At 37.9% G+C, this 21,129-nt stretch overlaps 1 protein-coding gene and 1 long non-coding RNA gene across 2 annotated transcripts in view; both read right to left on the bottom strand.

Moving 5' to 3' along the window:
- Positions 1–21,129, bottom strand: part of LOC129646459 (uncharacterized) — a 170,542-nt gene that overhangs the window by 124,619 nt on the left and 24,794 nt on the right. The gene's annotated exons all lie outside the window — the stretch shown is intronic.
- Positions 8,063–8,575, bottom strand: LOC129646457 (40S ribosomal protein S12). The gene has a single exon (XM_055572664.1). It carries the CDS (start codon positions 8,484–8,486, stop codon positions 8,088–8,090), a length of 399 nt encoding a protein of 132 aa, XP_055428639.1. The 5' UTR covers positions 8,487–8,575; the 3' UTR covers positions 8,063–8,087.

Here is a 21,129-nt window from a genome sequence, read left to right as displayed (position 1 = left end):
ACTCCTCTCCAGGCCAAGGGTGCCAGGGTTGAGAATGGGGAGAGCCCCGACAGAGAGCTAACAGAATCAGCCTGGACCTGTCCTGTTGGGCTTCTGCACCAGCAACTTGGGACCTGCCTCATCCCCCCAGTAGAGATGTGTTGGCCACTGAGTAGAGAAGAAATCTCAGCTCATACCTAGCACTGACTCTAGCCCTTCCATCTCCAGACCCACTTCCTATCCAAGTGATAACTGCCAGGAGACCCTGGGGAGAGGCATGATTTGTGCTCATGCCAGCTCTCCCACCAAAGCCACTGGACACACACACAGGCTGTATAGGGATGCTACCACTCCAGGATACCCTTCAAGACAGGAATGAGTAACTATTTCACCTAATTTTAGAGTGTCAGAGAAAGTTGAGTAAAATGAGAAGACACAAAAAATTGTTTCGGTCGAAAAAATAAGAGAAAACCAGGGCTTCTGTGAAGGTCTAGAAGTTAAGAACCCACCTCCCAATGCAGGGGACACAGGTTCAATCCCTGGTCCAGAAGGATCCCACATGCGGGCAGCTAAGCCCATGCATCACAACTACTGAGCCCATGTGGACCCTAGAGCCCATGCTCCGCAAGTGAAGCCACCGCAAGAGCAGCCAGGCACTGCAAGGAAGAGTAGCCCCACTCACCACAGCTAGAGAAAGCCCACATGCAGCAGCAAACACTCAGCACAGCCAAAAATAAACACATTTTTTTTTAAATAAGTAAAACCCCTGAAGAAAACTAATGAAACATAGATAATTAACCAGATAAAGAGCTCAAAGCATTAGTATTAACAATAAAAATGCCAACCGAATCAGGAAAAGGAATAGATGAACACAGTGAGAATGTTAACAAGGAACTAGGCAATATAAAACAATAACCATTCAGAACTGAAAAATATAATAACTGAAATGAAAAACACATTCAGAGGAATTAACAGTAGAATAGGTGATACAGAAGAATACATAAGTGATCTGGAAGATAGAATAATGGAAATCACCCAATTGGAACAGCAAAAAGGACATTTAAATCGTGAAAATAAATTAAGGGACTGCTGAGACAACATCAAACATACCAAAATTCACATTACAGGGGTCTCAGAAGGAGAAGAAAGAAAAAAAAAGTGTCAAAAATGTATTTGATGAAATTATGGCTGAAAATATATCATTATTACTTATAAACCAAAACAATGTATAAGAATATAGAGCTCCTCACACAATAAATCTTAGCTATTGTCAATGTACTGACGTCTGTCAATCTTAAGACCAAAGACTAGTATCACATTTTTGTTTAAATTTTTAACTGCCTAATAATAAATGATGTTTTTTAATTAATTCATTTTTTAATTGAAGGATAATTGCTTACAGAATTGTGTTGTTTTCTGTCAAACTTCAACTTAAATCAGCCATGGGTATACATATATCCACCCCCTTTTCAACCTCCCTCATATCTCTCTCCCCATCTGACCCCTCTAGGTTGATTCAGAGCTCCTGTTTGAGTTTCCTGAGCCATACAACAAATTCACATTGGTTATCTATTTTATGTATGATAATGTAAGGTTCCATGTTACTACTTCCATACATCTCACCCTCTCCTCCCCATTCCCCATGTCCATAAGTCTATTCTCTATGTGTGTTTCTTCATTGCTGACTGTAGATAAATACTTCAGTACCATTTTCTAGATTCCATACAAATGCATTAGAATACGATATTTATCTTCCTTTCTCTGACTTACTTCACTCTGTATGATAGGTTCTAGATTCATCCACTTCATTAGAACCGACTCAAATGTGTTCCTTTTTATGGCTGAGTAATATTCCATTGTGTATGTGTACCACAACTTCTTTATCCATTCATCTGTCGATGGATATCTAAGCTGTTTCCATGTTCTAGCTATTGCAAATACTGCTGCAATGAACAATGAGATACATGTGTCTTTTAAGTTTTGGTTTCCTCAGGGTATATGCCTAGGAGTGGGACTGCTGGGTTATATGGTGGTCTTATTCCTAGGATTTTTAAAGAATCTCCATACCATCTTCCATAGTGGCTGTATCAATTTACATTCCCACTAACAGTGCACAAGTGTTCCCTTTTGTCCACATCCTCTCCAGCATTTATTGTTTGTAGACTTTTTGATGATGGCCATTCTGATGGGTATGAGGTGATATCTCATTGTAGTTTTGATTTACATTTCTCTAATAATGAGCGATGTTGAGCATCTTTTCATGTGTTTGCTAGACATGTGTATGTCTTCTTTGGAGAAATGTCTGTTTAGGTCTTTTCCCACTTTTTGATTAGGTTGTTTGTTTTTCTGTTATGGAGTTGTACAAGCTGCTTGTATGTTTTGGAAATGGATCCTTTGTCAGTTGTTTCATTTGTTATTATTTTCTCCCATTCCAAGGGTTGTCTTTTCACCTTGTCACTTCACTTTATAGTTTCCTTTGCTGTGCAAAAGCTTTAGAGTTTAATCTGGTCCCACTTGTTTGCTTTTGTTTTCATTTCCATTACTCTAGGAGGTGGGGCATAGAGGATCTTGCTTTGATTTATGTCATCGAGTTTTCTGCATTTTTCCTCTAAGAATTTTATAGTTTCTGGTCTTTTACAGTTAGGTCTTTAATGCAGTTTGAGTTTATCTTTGTGTATGGTGTCAGAAAGTGTTGTAATTTCATTCTTTCAAATGTAGCTGTCCAGTTTTCCCAGCATCATTTAATGAAGAGGCTGTTTTTGCCCCATTGTATATTCTTGCCTTCTTTGTCAAAAATAAGATACCAATAGATGCATGGGTTTATTTCTGGGCTTTCTCTCTTGTTCCATTGATCTATATTTCTGTTTTTGTGCCATTACCATACTGTATTGATGACTGTAGCTTTGTACTATAATCTGAAGTCAGGAATGTTGATTGTTCCAGCTCCATTCTTCTTTCTCAAGAACGCTTTGTCTGTTAGAGGTCTTTTGTGTTTCCATATGATTTGTGAAGTTTTTGGTTCTAGTTCTGTGAAAAATGCCATTGGTAATTTGATAGGGATTACATTGAATCTGTAAATTGCACTTGGTTGTATAGTCATTTTCACAATATTGATACATCCTACCCAGGAACAAGGAATATTTTTTCTCCATCTGTTAATGTCATCTTTGATTTCTTTCATGAGTGTATTATAATTTTTTGTGTACAGTCCTTTTGTCTCCTTATGTAAGTTTATTCCTAGATATTTGATTCTTTTTGTTGCAATGGTGAATGTGATTAATTTCTTAATTTCTCTTTCAATTTTTCATTGTTAGTATATAGAAATGTAAGTGATATCTGTGTATTGATTTTGTGTCCTGAGACTTTGCTAAATTTACTGATTAGCTCTAGTAATAATATGATACAATCTTGAGGGTTTTCTATGGACAGTATCATGTCATCTGCAAACAGTTAGAGCTTTACTTCTTCTTTTCCAATATGGATTCCTTTCATTTCCTTTTCTTCTCTGACTGCTGTAGCTAGGACTTCCAGAACTATGTTGAATAACAGTGGTAAAAGTGGACACCCTTGTCTTCTTCCTGATTTTAGGGGGAATGCTTTCAGTTTTTCACCATTGAGAATAATGTTTGCTGTAAGCTTATCATATATGGCCTTTACTATGTTGAGGCAAATTCCTTCTATGCCCATTTTTTGAAGAGTTTTAATCATAAATGGGTGCTGAATTTTGTCAAAGGCTTTCTCTGCATCATTCAGATGATCACATGGTTTTTATCTTTCAATTTGTTAATAAGGTGTATCACATTGTTTGATTTGCATATATTGAAGAATACTTGTATCCCTGGAATAAACCCAACTGATCATTGTGTATGAGCTTTTTAATGTGTTGCTGAATTCTGTTTGCTAAAATTTTGTTAAAGATGTTTGCATCTATGTTCATCACTGATATTGGCCTGTAGTTTTCTTTTTTGTGTGTTTTCTTTGTCTGATTTTGGTATCAGGGTGATGGTGGCCTCATGGAATGAGTTTGGAAGTGTTCCTTCTGCTACAATTTTTTGAAAGAGCTTTAGAAGGATAGGCATTGGCTTTTCTCTAAATGTTTGATAAAATTCTCCCGTGAAGCCATCAGGTCCTGGGCTTTTGTTTTTTGAGAGATTTTGGATCACAGCTTCAATTTCAGTGCTTGTAATTGGGTTGCTTATAATTTCTATTTCTTCCTGGTTCAGTCTTGGAAGATTGAACTTTTCTAAGAATCTATCCATTTCTTCCAGGTTATCCATTTTATTGCCATATAGTTGTTCTTAAGAGTCTCTTATAATCCTTTGTATTTCTGCATTGTCTGTTGTAACCTCTCCTTTTTCATTCCTAATTTTGTTGATGTGATTCTTCTCTCTTTTTTTATTTATGAGTCTCACTAAAGGTTTGTCAATTTTTTTATTTTCTCAAAGAAACAGCTTTTAGTTTTATCTTTACTATTGTTTCTTTCATTTCTTTTTCAGTTATTTCTGCTCAGATCTTTATGATTTCTTTCATTCTACTAATTTTGGGGTTTTTTTGTTGTTGTTCTTCTTCCTCTTTTTCCAGTTGATTTAGATGTGAATTTAGGTTGTCTATTTGGTGTTTTTCCTTGTTTCTTAGGTAGGACTGTGTTGCTATAAACTTCCCTCTCAAACCTGCTTTTGCTGCATCCCATAGGTTTTGAGTTGTCATCTTTTCATTGTCATTTGTTTCTAGATTTTTTTTTATTTCCCTTTTGATTTTTTCAGTAACCTGTTGGTTATTTGGAAATGTTTGTTTAATCTCCATGTGTTAGTGATTTTTACAGTTTTTTTTTTCTTGTTATTGATATCTAGTCTCATAGTGTTGTAGTCGGAGAAGATGCTTGATATGATTTCAATTTTCTTAAATTTACTGAGGTTTGATTTGTGACCCAAGATGTGGTCTATCCTGGAGAATGTTCCATGTGCACTTGAGAAGGTGTATTCTTTTGCATTTGGATGGAATGTCCTGAAGATAACAATGAGATCCATCTCATCTAACGTATCATTTAAGACTTGTGTTTCCTTATTAATTTTCTGTTTTGATGATCTGTTCATTGGTGTGAGTGGGGTGTAAATTCTCCTACTATTATTGTGTTACTGTCAGTTTCTCCTTTCACGTCTGTTAGTCTTTGCCTTATATATTGATGTGCTCCTATGTTGGGTGCATAGGTATTTACAATTGTTATGTCTTCCTCTTAGATTGATCCCTTGATCATTATGTAGTGTCCTTCCTTATCTCTTGTGATATTCTTTATTTTAAGGTCTGTTTTGTCTAATATGAGGATAGCTACTCTGGCTTTCTTTTGCTTTCCATTTGCATGGAATATATTTTTCAATCCTCTCACTTTCAGTCTATATGTGTCTCTAGGTCTGATGTGGGTTTCTTGTAAACAGCATATACATGAGTCTTGTTTTTGTATCCATTCAGCCAGTTTTTGTGTTTTGCTTGGAGCATTTAATCTGTTTATATTTAAATTAATTATTGAAATACATGTTCATATCGCCATTTTCTTAATAGTTTGGGATTGATTTTGTAGATCTTTTTTCTTCTTTTGTATTTCTTGACTATATAAGTCCCTTTAACGTTTGTTGTAAAGCTGATATCAGTTCAGTTCAGTTCAGTCGCTCAGTCATGCCCAACTCTTTGCAAACCCATGAACCGCAGCACACAAGGCCTCCCTGTCCACCACCAACCCTCGGAGTCCACCCAAACCAATGTCCATCGAGTCGGTGATGCCATCCAACCATCTCATCCTCTGTCATCCCCTTCTCCTCCTGCCCTCAATTTTTCCCAGCATCAGGGTCTTTTCAAATGAGTCAGTGCTTCTCATCAGGTGGCCAAAGTACTGGAGTTTCAGCTTCAACATCAGTCCTAACAATGAACACCCAGGACTGATCTCCTTTAGGATGGACCGGTTGGATCTCCTTGCAGTCCAAGGGACTCTCAAGAGTCTTCTCCAACACCACAGTTCAAAAGCATCAATTCTTCAGTGTTCAGCTTACTTTATAGTCCAACTCTCACATCCATATATGACCACTGGAAAAACCATAGCCTTGACTAGATGGACTTTTGTTGGCAAAGTAATGTCTCTGCTTTTGAATATGCTATCTAGGTTGGTCATAACTTTCCTTCCAAGGAGTAAGCGTCTTTTAATTTCATGGCTGCAGTCACCATCTGCAGTGATTTTGGAGCCCAGAAAAATAGTCAGCCACTGTGTCCACTGTTTCTGATTTGGTGGTACTGAATCTCTTTCTCTTGTCTGAAAAGCTTTTGATTTCTCCATCAATTTTGAATAAGATCCTTGTGGTACAGTAATCTTGGTTACAGATTTTTCCCTTTCAGTACTTTAACAATATCCTGCCCATTCCCTTCTGGTCTGCGGAGTTTCTGCTGAAAGATTAGCTGTTAAACATACAGGGTTTCCCTTGATGTTACTTTTTGCTTTTGCCTTGCAGCTTTTGATATCCTTTCTCTGTGTTTAGTCTTTGTTAGTTTGATTAGTATGTGCCTTTGCGTGTTTCTCCTTGGGCTTATCCTGTATGGAACTCTTTGCATTTCTTGAACTTGATTGACTATTTCCTTTTCCACATCGGGGAAATTTTAAACTATAATCTCTTTAAGAATTTTATCATATCCTTTCTTTTTCTCTTCTTCTTCTGGGGCCCCTATAATTAGAATGTTGGTGCATTTGATATTGTCCCAGAGGTCTCTGAGACTACCCTCAGTTCTTTTCATTCTTTTTACTTTATTCTGCTCTTCAGAAGTTATTTCAACCATTTTATATTCCAGCTCACTGATTTGTTCTTCTGTTTCAGATATTCTGCTATTGATTCCTTCTAGAATATTTTTTAATTTCAGTAATTGTGTTGTCTGTCTCTGTATGTTTATTCTTTAATTCTTCTAGTTCTTTGTTAATTGATTCTTGCTTTTTCTCCATTCTGTTTTCAAGGCTTTTTATCATCTTTACCATCATTATTATAAATTCTTTTTCAGGTAGTTTGTCTATTTCTTCTTCATTTATTTCAGTTTCTGAGTTTCTAGTTTGTTCCTTCATTTGTGTAGTATTTATCTGCCTTTTAATTATTATTTTTTTAACTTATTGTGTTTGAGATCTCCTTTTCCCAGGCTTCAAGGTTGAATTCTTTCTTCCTTTTTGTTTCTAACTTCCTACAGTTGGTCCAGTGGTTTCTGTAAGCTTCATATAAGGTGAGATTTGTGCTGAGTTTTTTGTTTGTTTGTTTTTCCTCAGATGGGCAAGGCTGAGTGAGGTGGCAATCCTTATCTGCTGATAATTGGGTTTGTATTTATGCTTTACTTGTTGTTTAGATGAGGCAATCTACACAGGGTGCTACTGGTGGTTGGGTGATGCCAGGTCTTGTATTCAAGTGGTTTCCTTTGTGTGAGTTCTCATGATTGATATTCCTTAGGGTTAGTTCTCTTGTAGTGTAGGGTCTTGAAATGAAAGACAGAAAAGAAAGAAATAGATATGCAAAGTTAAATAGAGATAGATATAGAAGATTTATACACATTAAAGATTAACTGCAAGGGGAAAAGAACAGTTGGAAAAGCAAACAAAGGAATAAATGTAGAAAAAATACAATAAGTTTAAAAAAATTAAAATAAAAAAGAGAAAAAAGAAAGAAAGAAGAAAGAAAGAGAGGAAAAAGGAAAACTCCACAGAGCTGCAACAGCCCAACGTGGAGGCCAATAAAATACACAACTACAATGGCAGGGGTAGTGGAGGGTGGGGAGAAAAAAAATTCAAAAGAGTCTACAGAACAAGCCAAAACATAAGAATAATAAATGTTTTTCCTGAGTCACTGCTGTCAGAGTCCTTTCACTCACTGTGAGTCACAGTCCACCTCACCTCCCTAGGATGCCCTCCTAGGTCTGGTCTAGGAGGTCTCTGGACCTGCTGTGGGGACAGCTCAGATTCTAACCTGGTCCTACTCCTGTGTGTTCTTGCCTCTAATGTCCACAGCTATCAGAACTAGTACGTTTTCTTTGGTGGGAGCTCTCAATGACCTTTTTTTTTTTTTTGGAAAACAAGAAATCAGTTTTTTATTTCATCATTTCTTGCATTTGAAGTACTCCTCGATGACATCCTTGGCCTGAGATTCTTTGCCATAGTCCTTAACCACCACACAGCTGCAACCAACCACTTTACGAGGTTTTCCCTCTCTGTCAATTTTACAGAGGCCTACCCATTCCCCTAGTTTCTTGTTGTCATCAACCTTAATCAGGTTGATTTGATGCTCAGCACAAAGGGCCTCCACCAACTTGACATACATAGGCTCATCACAGTTGGATGCGAGCACACACAGATGGGCTTGGCGCTTGTCTAAAGCTTTCGCAGCTTCGCGAATTCCACGTGCTAAGCCATCGTGGATGAGGGCGGTCTTCAGCACCTCTTGCAGAGCAGTATTAACGTCCATTACACCTCCAGCAGCAATGCCTTCCTCGGCCATGGCGGTGGGTTACGGGTGGAGCCGAATCTTGAATGCACCCGAGCCTCCGCCTCCGCGCGGCTCCGCGGCGGCAGGGAAAGAGAGCTCAATGACCTTTTATACATTTCATTGACGCTGAGTCTGCCTAGTTGATCGTGTGGATTTAATCTCCAGCTTGTACAGCTGTGGGAAGGTTTGGGTCTTCTTCCTTAGTCACACTGCTTCTGGGTTTCAACTGTGGTTTTATTTCCACCTCTGCATGTGGGTCGTCCACTGGGGTTTGCTCCTGAGGCTGCCTGTAAGGACCTGGGTCTGCCCCAGTGAGGGCCAGGTGTGGAGGTGGTGCAGCTGCTTGCGTCACAGGGGTTCTGGCTGCACCAGGTACTCAGGGGCATTGGTGGCTAGGGCAGCAGGAAATATAGTGCTCTAGAGAGGTATGCAACCAGTATTGGCCAATACACTCCAGTATTCTTTCCTGGAGAAACCCCTGACAGAGAAGCCTGACAGGCCACAGGCCACAGGGTCACAAAGAGTTGTACCAGACCAAAGTGACCTTGCATGCATAGAGGCAAGTCTTTTTTGCCTGTGGCAGCTCTGCCCCAGTGAGGGTCGAGTGTGAAGGTGGCACAGCTGCTTGGCTTGCAGGGACCCTGGAAGTGCCAAGTGTGCAGGGACATGGACTGCCTCTCTGCAGGAGTTATGGCCCTATCAGAGTCTTTTTTTCGAGGCTCTTGTAGCTGGCAATCAGAAGGCTTCTTTGGCCAGTCTTTCTCTATAGCCCTGCCCATTCAGGCACTTAGAGGGCTCCCCTGCCCAGGGTCCTTCTCTGTTGTTTGGTGCATCAGTCACTTAAATGAGCACCCTGTGTGGGGTCCTACTCTGTAGTTCAGTGCATTGGGCATTTGATGGGCCAGGCTCTCTATTGTTCAGCTGCCAATGCTGGCATGTGGGGAGAGAGAGGCTTTGGTGATGGCTCCACCCCATACACGTGACTCAGCAGTATCACCTTGCTTCCATGACTACCTGGCTTTCCTCCACAGGCATTTCCCCCTACAGTCTCCTTCCTCACATCCCCTAGCTTCATCTCTCCACAGTCAACAGCAGCCCTCGCCCTGGGATTGCTCCATAATCCCTAAACTCCAGCTCCCAGGGGCTGCACCTTCCAGGGCATCTACGTCCCTGTCCAGGGTATGTATGGCTGTGGCAAGGGCTGTCTGATTCCTGTTCCATTTAGGCTGCCACAGATCAGCTGTTTCACTCTCAGTCTTAAATGTTTCTCCTCTGACTCAGACAATTGCCCTGGTGTAGGGATCGGACGCCTGCTTCAATTCCCCTACCCGCAGAGGGCAGGTCTAGTACTACTAACACTCCTGTTTTTCCCCTTAGTTCCTTCATATTGTGGAGTTTTACGTGGGTCTATATATTCTTTTCCACTGGTCAGGTACCGCTGTCCACTCTCAGCTGGTGTTCTGCACGCACTTCTGTGTCTGAAAATGTATTCCTGATGTATCCGTAGAGAGAGATATACTCCATGTCCACCTACTCCTCTGACATCTTTTTCCTCAGCCATAAATGATGCTTTGATTGATGATGATGATGATGATCCCTTTAATTTGCCCTATAAATTAATTTACATATTTATTAATTTACATATTTATTTCCTTATTTTGATTTTATATTTTATCATTGATTAGTAGAAATTCTTAAGGTATTTTGACTATAATTCCTGGATTTTCAGATGGAAAATTCCATTGCCTATGAAGTGTAATTATTAATTGCTCCTTTTCCAATATTAACACCTCTCATATTTTTCATTGCCTCATTTCACTTTCTAGAAATCATAGTGACAGATTTTCTGTTCATATGAACACAAGTTCAACTCCCTTTGATAGTCTCTCTACACTACAGGGTTGGAAACCTAGAAATAACATTTTCTACAATCCTTTGCCTACAAGTTTCCAGTTTAGATTCCATCATTGGCAAGCACTTATAAGAGATATGGAAGGCAGAGGGAAGCCAAAACCATGACTTCTCCTCCAGCAATAGTGGGCAGATGCTTGAGTCCTGGTAGATACAAGGTTCTGCAGGAACCCCTGACACTCCTACCATGGTTCAGCCAGCTGTTCCCAGCAGCAGTAATTGCCTGCAGTACCTAACTAGAATGTTGGTAGCAATGTCCTAATCTTTGAAACACTATTGGCAAACCTGAAATCTTCTGGTGAGTGTTCTTAGGCTTCACTTCTCTTGCCTTTTCAACTAACATATTTCATGAATATTTAAGGAAATAAGATACTGCAAAGAGCATACTTCAGTTTTGAAACTCATCAATTTCTTATATTAAATCCCTGCTTGAAATACCTAGAATAGCTTTTATTCTCTAAACAAAGCTTTTATTTCCTATTATATATTATATATATTTATATTAGATATACAGATTTCCTTTAACTTCTATTTTGGTAAGTGTCTCAGTTAGAAAGGAGTATTCAATTTTGCCAAATGATTTTAGGCTGCTGTGAGCATGGTATTTAATCATTTAATTTAATAAATGACATTTAAAGGATGATTTTCTAATTTTCACTGATTTTTTATGCTGAATCATTCCTTTACTTCTGGAATAAAACTTATTTCAGTATAATGTATTATTCTTTTAATATGTTGCTGAGTTATATTTCATTTCATGTTTTTGAATTTATTTGTAAGTAAAATAAATCTTTGGTTTTCTTTTTTATTATTCTTGGCAGATTAACAGAGACATGCTATATTTATAGAATGATTTGAGATGCTTTCTGTCCTTTTCAATATTCTGAAACAATATTACTTGTGGTTTCTCAAAACTATTTTCTTTAATAATTTGTCAAAATCACTTGTACACTCTTTGGTTTAAGTGTAGATCATTAACTAGCCTTTCCATTTTTTCCTATTTATTTACATATAGAATTTTCTACTAGGTCAGTTTTGACCCTGTATTTAATGATATAGTCCATTGTAAAATGCATTTGTATACAGCCATACAAGGTACTTTTTTACCATTAAAAAATCTTTTCCATAGGAATAATTATGGTTTTCACTTGTGCCTAATCTATGAGAGGTTACTTATTTTTAGTTAGACCTTTTGCTTATTTTATATGGTTCAGAAAACCATCTTTTGCTTTTATTGCTCAAGTATACTATTTTATGCTTTTATTTTATTAATTCCTGCCTGCTGCTGCTGCTGCTAAGTCGCTTCAGTAGTGTCCGACTCTGTGCGACACCATAGACGGCAGCCCACCAGGCTCCCCCGTCCCTGGGATTCTCTGGAGTGGGTTACCATTTCCTTCTCCAATGCATGCAAATGAAAAGTGAAAGTGAAGTCGCTCAGTCGTGTCCGACTCTTCACGACCCCATGGACTGCAGCCTACCAGGCTCCGCCTTCCATGGGATTTTCCAGGCAAGAGTACTGGAGGGGGTGCCGTTGCCTTCTCCGAATTCCTGCCTACTAATTCTCAATAATTTATTAGTAAATTTCATTTCATTAATTCCTACCTAGTTAATTTATTTGTTCTACTAGTTGTTTTGTTCAGTATTTCTATATCATTGAACTAAAATCTTGGTTTGTTTCTTTTTAGTTTTTATTATTGTATAGTAAATATACTTAAAGGTAAATGGCAACAGAAATCAATTCTGTCTGTCTTCACCCATATGGAATTCATTGAAGGAATATCACTGGCTATTAGGAAGGAAGTGAACAATGCCTCCAAATTGCTAGAACATGGATGTGTTTCATCTGGAGTGGAGCACTTCAATGTACCTGAGTGACAATTTTGTGCAGCAGTAAGAGTGGGGCTAGAGAGTCAAAATGAAAAGCCCAGCTTTGCCAATCACCCCTCTATGACTCTGGACAAATCACTGTACTTATCTGTGCTTTGGTTTCCTCATCTGTAAAATGGGAATAGTAATAATAATCTTCCTCATAAAGTTGTTGGAATGAATCAAGTTTATACATGTAGATCTCATAGAACAATGTCTGGAACACAGTAAACACTCAAAAAATGTTAAGTACTGTTATGTTCACCTGAAAATTTTTATTTTCATCCATTTTCCTCCATATCTGCTGAGAAGGCCCCAGAGCCAGTTCAAGCTCTACCACTTTTTTTTGCAGATTCTATACCCAAGATGGTAGCTGCTGTCAGGCTTTTTTAAAGTTTCTGAACAGAGAAGTTTCCCGGATATAGCCTGAAGATGTGGGCTGGGGAAGAGAGGCCAGAAATGGAGATAAGCTTTTTCAACTGTCATCTTTAATGCTCCCATATGTTACCCCACAGCAGTGATAATACTTAAAATATTTAACACTGCCCCTTGGGTATCTCCGGAGAAGGCAATGGCAAGCCACTCCAGAACCCTTGCCTAGAAAATCCCATGGATGGAGGAGCCTGGTAGGCTGCAGTCCATCGGGTCTCTACGAGTCGGACACGACTGAGCGACTTCACTTTCACTTTTCACTTTCACACAATGGAGAAGGCAATGGCAACCCACTCCAGTGTTCTTGCCTGGAGAATCCCAGGGATGGCAGAGCCTAGTGGGCTGCCATCTATGGGGTCGCACAGAGTCGGACACCACTGAAGCAACTTAACAGCAGCAGCTTGGGTATCTCATAATCAGAAACAGAAGCAAGGTCCTGACAGCTCCCTGTGTGCCAAGTATTAATCACTTGACTGTTGAGTCACAGGGAGGTTCATGGGGCTCTAAGTGGGGGTCCTAGATGTTTGGGGTTCATGGCAGGAAGTATTTATCATCTTGTACAATGCATTCTAATTATTTAACAACTGGTATAACTGGACCTGTGTAGGGCTAAATACCATCTCTGTTTGCAATCCAATTAGTTGTTTAGTTTATTATCTTTGACCTTGGAAAATCACTGGAAACCTTTTCACTTCTGTAGTTTTTTCCTAGGGTTGTTTTGAGATAAATTTTTATAACTCTTCTTTCTCTATAGATATGATCTCATATTCTTGCTAACTTCCAGGCAATTCCTCAAAGTCTCTGATCAAACCATGATATATTTTCTTGTTTTTCATCATAATTCAGAATTGATACTATATGCATACATTAGTTTTAGACCTATAGATCTTTTTAGTCATTTTAATAAAATTGGAGTGAAAAGGAAGACACATATGTTCAGTTCATCAGCTTGAAAAACTATATACTTTAAAAAAATGCAAGCCCCTAATTATGAATTTATCTGAGAAATTTTAACTTCTACTCCATACCTGAAAGGCCAGATGTTCAATGTATTTCAGTTATTGAGTTGAGATTCAAATTAATACATGAATTTTAAAAGGCAGTTGTTCTACCTCTCCTTGCAGTAATTTAACTATAGGTATTAAACCAGTCTTAAACTCTGTGATGATTACTTATACTGTGTGAAAAATCTTTAAAAGTTTGACTCATGGCAAAATGTTGAATAGTGGAAGTTAATTTAAACAAAACAGACCATGCTATTAATAACATAATAATCTTTGAATTAACAGCTGTGCCTCAAAAGTTGTAGGATTTTGGTGGCATTTACCAAAAAAAAAAAAAAAAAAAACCCTGCTCATCCAAGTGACTTATGTTAGTATCCCCTGATTCTCATGCTTACACTGAAATTAAAAAATTTGAAAATAAAAAGGAGGTAAATTTGGCCTAGCTAAAAGAAGTAGGGAAATCTCATCAAAAAACTCTGCACTCTTATCATCCACTTAGATAGGCAGAAAAAAATTGATGCAATGATGACAGGAAAAAAGTATTACAAATTCAGGTTCTTGTACAAACCCAGGTCTATATACTGGTTTCTAAGACAACGTAAAAGTGTCAAAATCTGAAAACAACTGGTGAGATAATCTGGAGATACAGGGGAATGGCATATGACACAATATAAAAAGCCTGATCAGAAGCCACTCAATGGAGAATTTAACGCAATTCATGCACAGAACTCACTAAGTTCCATATATGAAGACAATGAAAGAAGAGAAGAAAAGGAAGGGATGAAGAAGAGTTTACATTGGATATGACTGAGCTTAAAGTGGTAGTTCTAATGATCTTACAATCAAACGGGCATTAAATCCTGGCCAAAATTGAACCAGTTCATGGACAAGAGGAAACATGGTTTTATTTTTATCATCATCTCCATACATGAGGCACATATGAAGAGCAGATCATGGCCAAACATTTCATTATCTCAGTCTTGTACAATTTCTTAGACTTTCACCTCAAAGAGCTACTCTTATTACAATCATTTTGCCAGCTTCAAACTGTCTTACTAGCAGAATGGAACTTCAGTGTGTGAGTCATGTGTCTTCAAACCCAGCTAAGAGAAGTATATAAAACTCTGCATCCTTATATATTAGTTGATGGAATCAAAAGAAGCAAAAAATCAGAACACATCAACTTACAAATTAAGACTAGAAAATATGTGGTATGGCGTCCTCCCACACCACTTCAAATATTGTTACTTAATCATAGCACTTTTCATAACACCTCACTAAGTAGATACTCAGATTTCTTTTGTAAGCAGAATTCCAGTTTGTGTGTTATGGGCACCCTAGGTAAAATCCTGTTTGACACTATGAAATAAATACAAATTACATTTATGATTGAACAAATCATACCCCTAGTTATGCTATGGTTTACAGTTTACAAAAGACTTTCACATACTTTAATCACGGTTCATAGTAACATCAAGGATAGGTTCAAGCTTTATTTAACTAATGAGGGAGTTCAGAGATAAAATCATTCAGCTAATAAGTAGAAGAGGCAGAATGTGAACTCAAAACTTTGGTTTGTAAATTCAGTGTCCTTACTATTTTTACTACAATCATATCTGAACACACATACACATTCACACCCATACATATGTATACACATATATAAAATAGGAAAAGGATGAACAGGAACAATTATTAAGTAATGCTATTAAAATAAAAGTAGTGGTAAATACAATAATGATTTTCATTCCTGCTGAGTTTCTTGGTGTCATTGCTGGTATCCAGTTATAAAATAAAGTCACAGCTTAGAGGTTTGGGGTATCCAGATATCAGGGTTCTTAGGGTCCTTAAGTAGTGAACACAATTCTATAATTCTCTATATAACTTGGATCTTCTAATTTTTAAACTCTGAGGCAAATCAACCTATACTGACATTATCAACATAATCATCAGAATTACAATTTACTGTCTCATGTGTGTGGGCTCTCTACTTTGTGCTCTGCACACATTATGTATTTCTCTCATTCTGACACAGGAGGTATTAGTAACCTCATTTTGTAGATGAGGAAACCAAAGTTCAGTGTTAAGGTAACTTGTCCAAATTAATTTAGCTTAAATAGGATAGAGCTGGGATTTAAGTTCAAATCTTGAACTTAAGTCATGCTTTTCTCATAATACAATGAGAGAATCAGATTTCTTAGAGGCGTGGAATCTTGCTCTTGCTGTAAGAATACTTTATGTCAGAAGTAATGTACCACTGATGTAGTGGTTTTCATGAGGACAGAGAAACCAAGAGATAAATCTTTTATGGTACCACCAAACCAAGAGATAAATCAGTCAATTTACACACAACACTCTCAAATTGGCCTAGTACCCAAAACATATAGGTCTGAGGCTGTTCTCCCAAGTGTCACAGATAATATCTCATTCCTCTTAAGATCTTACAATTAAAAATATTTCCCCATCTGTTCCTGTACTGAGATTTCCTCCTAATTCATGGGCTCATGCTCCTTTTCCCCAAACATATGAGACATCCTCATTTATTTGCATATGTCTCCAAAAACTTACAAAAGAAGAGTTATTTCTATAAAAACTAAGACAAATAAACAAATAAATACCTGTTTTCATGTCATAACTCCAAAAGCATCTAGGCTGTGCTTAAGGCTGAATGTTTATATCTCTTAAAATTAATGTTACATAAGTAATGCACAAGACGGTGGTATTAATGGCTGGGACATCTGGAATGTGTGGAGCACTCATTAACGGGAATAGTGTCCTTAAAATGAGACTCCAGAGAGCTAGCCCACCTCTACCCTACAAGAGGATGCAACAAGAAGTTTGCAACCTGGAAGAGAGTTGTCCCTTGACTATGCTGGTGCCCTGATTGCAGACTCCCAAACTCTGAACTGTGAAAAATTGTTTTTTTGTAAGCTGCCCAGTACATGGTATTTTGCTACAGCAGCCAGAACAGTCTAAGACAGGCAGGTTAGAATGATGTTCATTGGACCAAAGCTTAATCAACTGTTGAGAGTAAATTATTTCTCAATGTTCTGCCCTTAATTTTCCTTTCTCTCTTCTTAAACTCTCTTCTTTGGCAATATTGTCAAACTCATCTTTCACTCTAAGTTTAATTTGCAGATCTCTAACTTGATCTCTGAACACCCGCTCCAAATCTCAAATAACTTACAAGAAAAAGGAGATATAAAAACTAAGACAAATAAGCCAATAAAAACCACCATGGGCTTTTGTCCCATAATTTCACCTGCCATTTTATCTACCCACCTGAATTGCTTACTGACATCTCAAACTTGATATGTAAAAATGAACCTGCTCTATCACCCTGGTTCTGCAACAAACCAACAAAATAAAGCAAGCAAACTCCACCCAATTTTAGCTGTGACACTATAACGTTCTCAATATCAGTATCAATGCCATAATGATTTAGGCTTAAAATCTTGTCTTCAACTTTGATGGCTCTCATTGTTTACCCAAATGTAGTCACTTTTACCCCTATGTTCTAAATGCACCACTCTTTCTTGTCTTCATGAAAACCACCATTATGTCAGTGATTTATCACCTCAGACATAAATTGCTGTTAGGACAAAATTCCATGCCTCTAAGAAATCTGATTCTGACCTGTTTTTGACACTGACTGCAGAATACTTTTCCCAATGCATAGTTCTATTTATATTTCTATTTATATGTCTCTGCTACCAATAAACCTGTTTTAGTTACCAAGTGATGTCTGAGCTCCTTTGGCTTGGCATTCAAGGCTTTTTATAATTAAGCCCCAATCAAATCATCAGGTAAATTTGTAACTATTCCCTTCTGTGTGTCCTTTACAATCTTAAGTAATTAATTTAAATCTCAAGAGTCACAATTTTGTCTTCTGATTATATATCTATATGTATATGAAAGTGAAAGTGTTAGTCGCTCAGTCCTGTCTGACTCTTTTGTGATCCCATAGACTGTAGCCTGCCAGTCTACAGGATCTTCTCTGTCCAGGGGATTCTCCAGGCAAGAATACTGTAGTGGGTAGCCATTCCCTTCTCCAGGGGATCTTCCCAACCCAAGGGTCAAACTGGGGTCTCCCATACTACAGGCAGATTCTTTACCGTCTGAGCCACCAGGGAGGTAGTTATATATTTATATATACATATATAATTATATCTGTATATATAATTTCATATAGAATGTATAATACATAAAATACTGCTAATAATAAAATAATATTATGAAAAATTATATGATCACCAGAAAAATTCGGTGACATAACTTATCTTTTTGTGAACAGTATCAGTTCAGTTCAGTTCAGTCACTCAGTCATGTCCAACTCTTTGCGACCCCATGCACTGCAGCATGCCAGGCCTCCCTGTCCATCGCCAACTCCTGAAGTTTACCCAAGCTCTTGTCCATTGAGTCGGTGATGCCATTCAACCATCTCATCCTCTGTCGTCCCCTTCTCCTCCCAACTTCAATTTTGCCCAGCATCAGGGTCTTTTCAAATGAGTCAGTTCTTTGCATCAGCTGGCCAAAGTATTGGGGTTTCAGCTTCAACATCAGTCCTTCCAATGAATATTCAGGACTGATTTCCTTTAGGATGGACTGGTTGGATCTCCTTGCAGTCCAAGGGACTCTCAAGAGTCTTCTCCAACACCACAGTTCAAAAGTATCAATTCTTCGGTCTCAGCTTTCTTTACAGTCCAACTCTCACACCCATACATGACCACTGGAAAAACCATAGGCTTGAATAGACTGACCTTTGTTGGCAAAGTAATGTCTCTGCTTTTTAATATGCTGTCTAGGTTGGTATAACAGTTGACAAATGTAAGAAGTTCTACTGACTGGATTTGGAAGATCTTTCTGATAATACTGCATATTCTGCTGCTGCTGCTGCTGCTGCTAAGTCACATCAGTCTTGTCCAACTCTGTGAGACCCCACAGATGGCAGCCCACCAGGCTCTGCTGTCCCTGCATATTCAAATCCTTCTAATAAGAGTTCTACTACTATTGAGTCCATGAAGCCTTCCCTGAACCACCCAGTTCCTAATTATTTCTTTACTTCTGATGTGCCCTTATCTAATCTCCATTTACAATACTTATCACTGTCTATATTACTATAGTTGTTACTGTACATATTCTATTCCCCTTGCTAGACTGCAAGTCCTGAGGACATAGTCCCACAAATGACTCTTTCAAAGTTTACATCTAAGAGCATTTCCCATAGCAGGTGCTTAATAAATGTTTAGAAGTACCTGAATAATTATCTGTAGTTTATTCAGATGTGCACCTGATAATAAACTCCCTGAGAGAATAGAATTTGTCTGTCTTGTTCACCAGTACCTAATAGTTTAAGGCATATAATAGGCTGAATGACATCCTAAACTAAAACAGATATGTGAAAAAATGGGAAGGAAAAGAAAGGAGCCATGACTATTTATTGAGCATTTGTAGCATGCCATTGTTCTGGCTTTAAAATAAGTGTTTAAAATTCCTTTACCTGGTGGGTCAACTGGTAAAGAATTTGCCTGCAATGTGGGAGACCTGGGTTTGATCCCTGAATTGGGAAGATCCCTTGGAGAAGGGAATGGCTACCCACTCCAGTATTCTGGCCTGGAGAGTTCTATGGACTGCATAGTCCATGGTGTTGCAAAGAGTTGGACATGACTGAGTGACTTTCACTTTCACTCAAAAAGTATAGTTGATGTTTCCTTTCCTTGAAAATGGGCTGGTCTTAATGACTCTCTTCTAATAAACAGAATAAGGAAAAGTGAAATTGTGTGGCTTTCAAGCAAGATTCTTTCTGTCTTGAAACTCTCTTCATTGAAGCAAAGTCACTGTGGCCATATGGAAAGGCCACATGTAGGTATTCTAATCATAGCCACAGTTGAGGCCCCAAGTGATAGCCAACATCAACTCCCTGATACATGATGACCGAGCATTTAGATAATTCTAGCTATGCCTTTGATATCTAGTGGAGTACAGAAAGGCTGTCGTCATTGAATCCTTCACAAATTAAAAGCTCATAAGCAAAATAAATGTCACTGTTCCTTTAAGTCACTAAGTTTTAGAATGGTTTCTTATACGACAATTAGTAGCAAAAACATAGGTGTGTGTATACACACAAATATGTTGACCTTTCACAGGTAAGGGGGAAACTGAGCCTAGTACCAGCATTTTATAGAGAGAGAGGGAAGTGTAGACTAATAGAGAGTGAGAAAAAAGTACCCAGGATCTTAGAATTTATAATTACTGAGCTGAAATTCAAGTCCTAGTCAATTTAAGGGCAATGTCTATATAATTTCTTCTCCATCACTGTTTTCTTCCCAGTTCTTTAGAAAAGATACCTCTGTATGACCTTTGTATCTTCCTTAAAATTTTCCAAGATAAAACACCCAATTATTTACTGACAAAATGCATTCAGTGATAAAATTCAGTATTTTATTTTTCAATTAAAGGCCTCATCTCTCTATCTTCACAAAAGAGTTATATCCTTAGGCAATTGTTCGTAAAGATTCTCAACACATCAAAGGCCCTCAAAGTGTAGCATAGTCCCTAGGAAAATAAGTCCTTAATTAATGAAACACACTTATGCTTAAGTCACTCTTTCTGATATTTAAAATCAGACATTATACATATACATACATATATATTATTTATACACTCACATATATACATACAGATATGTATTATTTTACAGTCTTATAACTGATATCTGCATGAACACCAGTGGGCCCCTGATAATTGGAAATATTTTATTAGAAATCAGCTGCTAAATGTTTTTCATTAAAATTTAGAGACTGGGTGTTAACAGGTCTCCCAGAAAATTGATGAACGACTTCTTCACATTTATGAACCATGAGCCCTCTCTTTCAAGTAGTCACAATCTTCATCTCTTAAGCTGGTTATCAGAAAGATAAATATCATCAGGTCAATGTTGTGCCATCTGTGAGTTTATTACATTTTTAAAAAATTATCATACCTCACTTTTATATTTTGAGGTCAGCACTCCAATTAAACTGCAGAAACAAGAAGTCCTGGTTTTCCAGAGAAAAGTCTACCTCAGGCCAATATGCATTATGAATGGAAATGTACAAGTTAAGTAAAGGTCTCCTCTTCTGCAAAGTAGGACCTGATATATAAGTAAAATGGACAAATAATTTGAAACACTTACTTTATATCTGATTATACTGATGGACTTTAAGAACGACCTCTTTGTGAAGCTCAGTCTTTTCAACTCTAGACCATGTTAAGATAGATGGTGATTTTTCTGGTATTAAATCTCCAGAGTATACTTCTATGATCCTCAAACATCAATCGTGACCCCATGGACTGTAGCCTACCAGGATCCTCCATCCATGGGATTTTCCAGGCAAGAGTACTGGAGTTGGTTGCCATTTCCTTCTCCAGGTCAAACATCAATACCATGCCTTAAAGTGATA

This window comes from Bubalus kerabau, chromosome 3 (genome assembly GCF_029407905.1).
Source record: "Bubalus kerabau isolate K-KA32 ecotype Philippines breed swamp buffalo chromosome 3, PCC_UOA_SB_1v2, whole genome shotgun sequence".
In the NCBI taxonomy this organism is placed as follows: Eukaryota; Metazoa; Chordata; class Mammalia; order Artiodactyla; family Bovidae; genus Bubalus; species Bubalus kerabau.
The sequence above is the reverse complement of the archived record's forward strand: the minus strand, read 5'-3'. Positions and strand labels throughout refer to the sequence as shown.

Excerpts from the sequence above, each read along its gene's own strand:
- LOC129646457 (XM_055572664.1), bottom strand. The coding sequence starts at position 8,486 with ATGGCCGAGGAAGGCATTGCTGCTGGAGGTGTAATGGACGTTAATACT.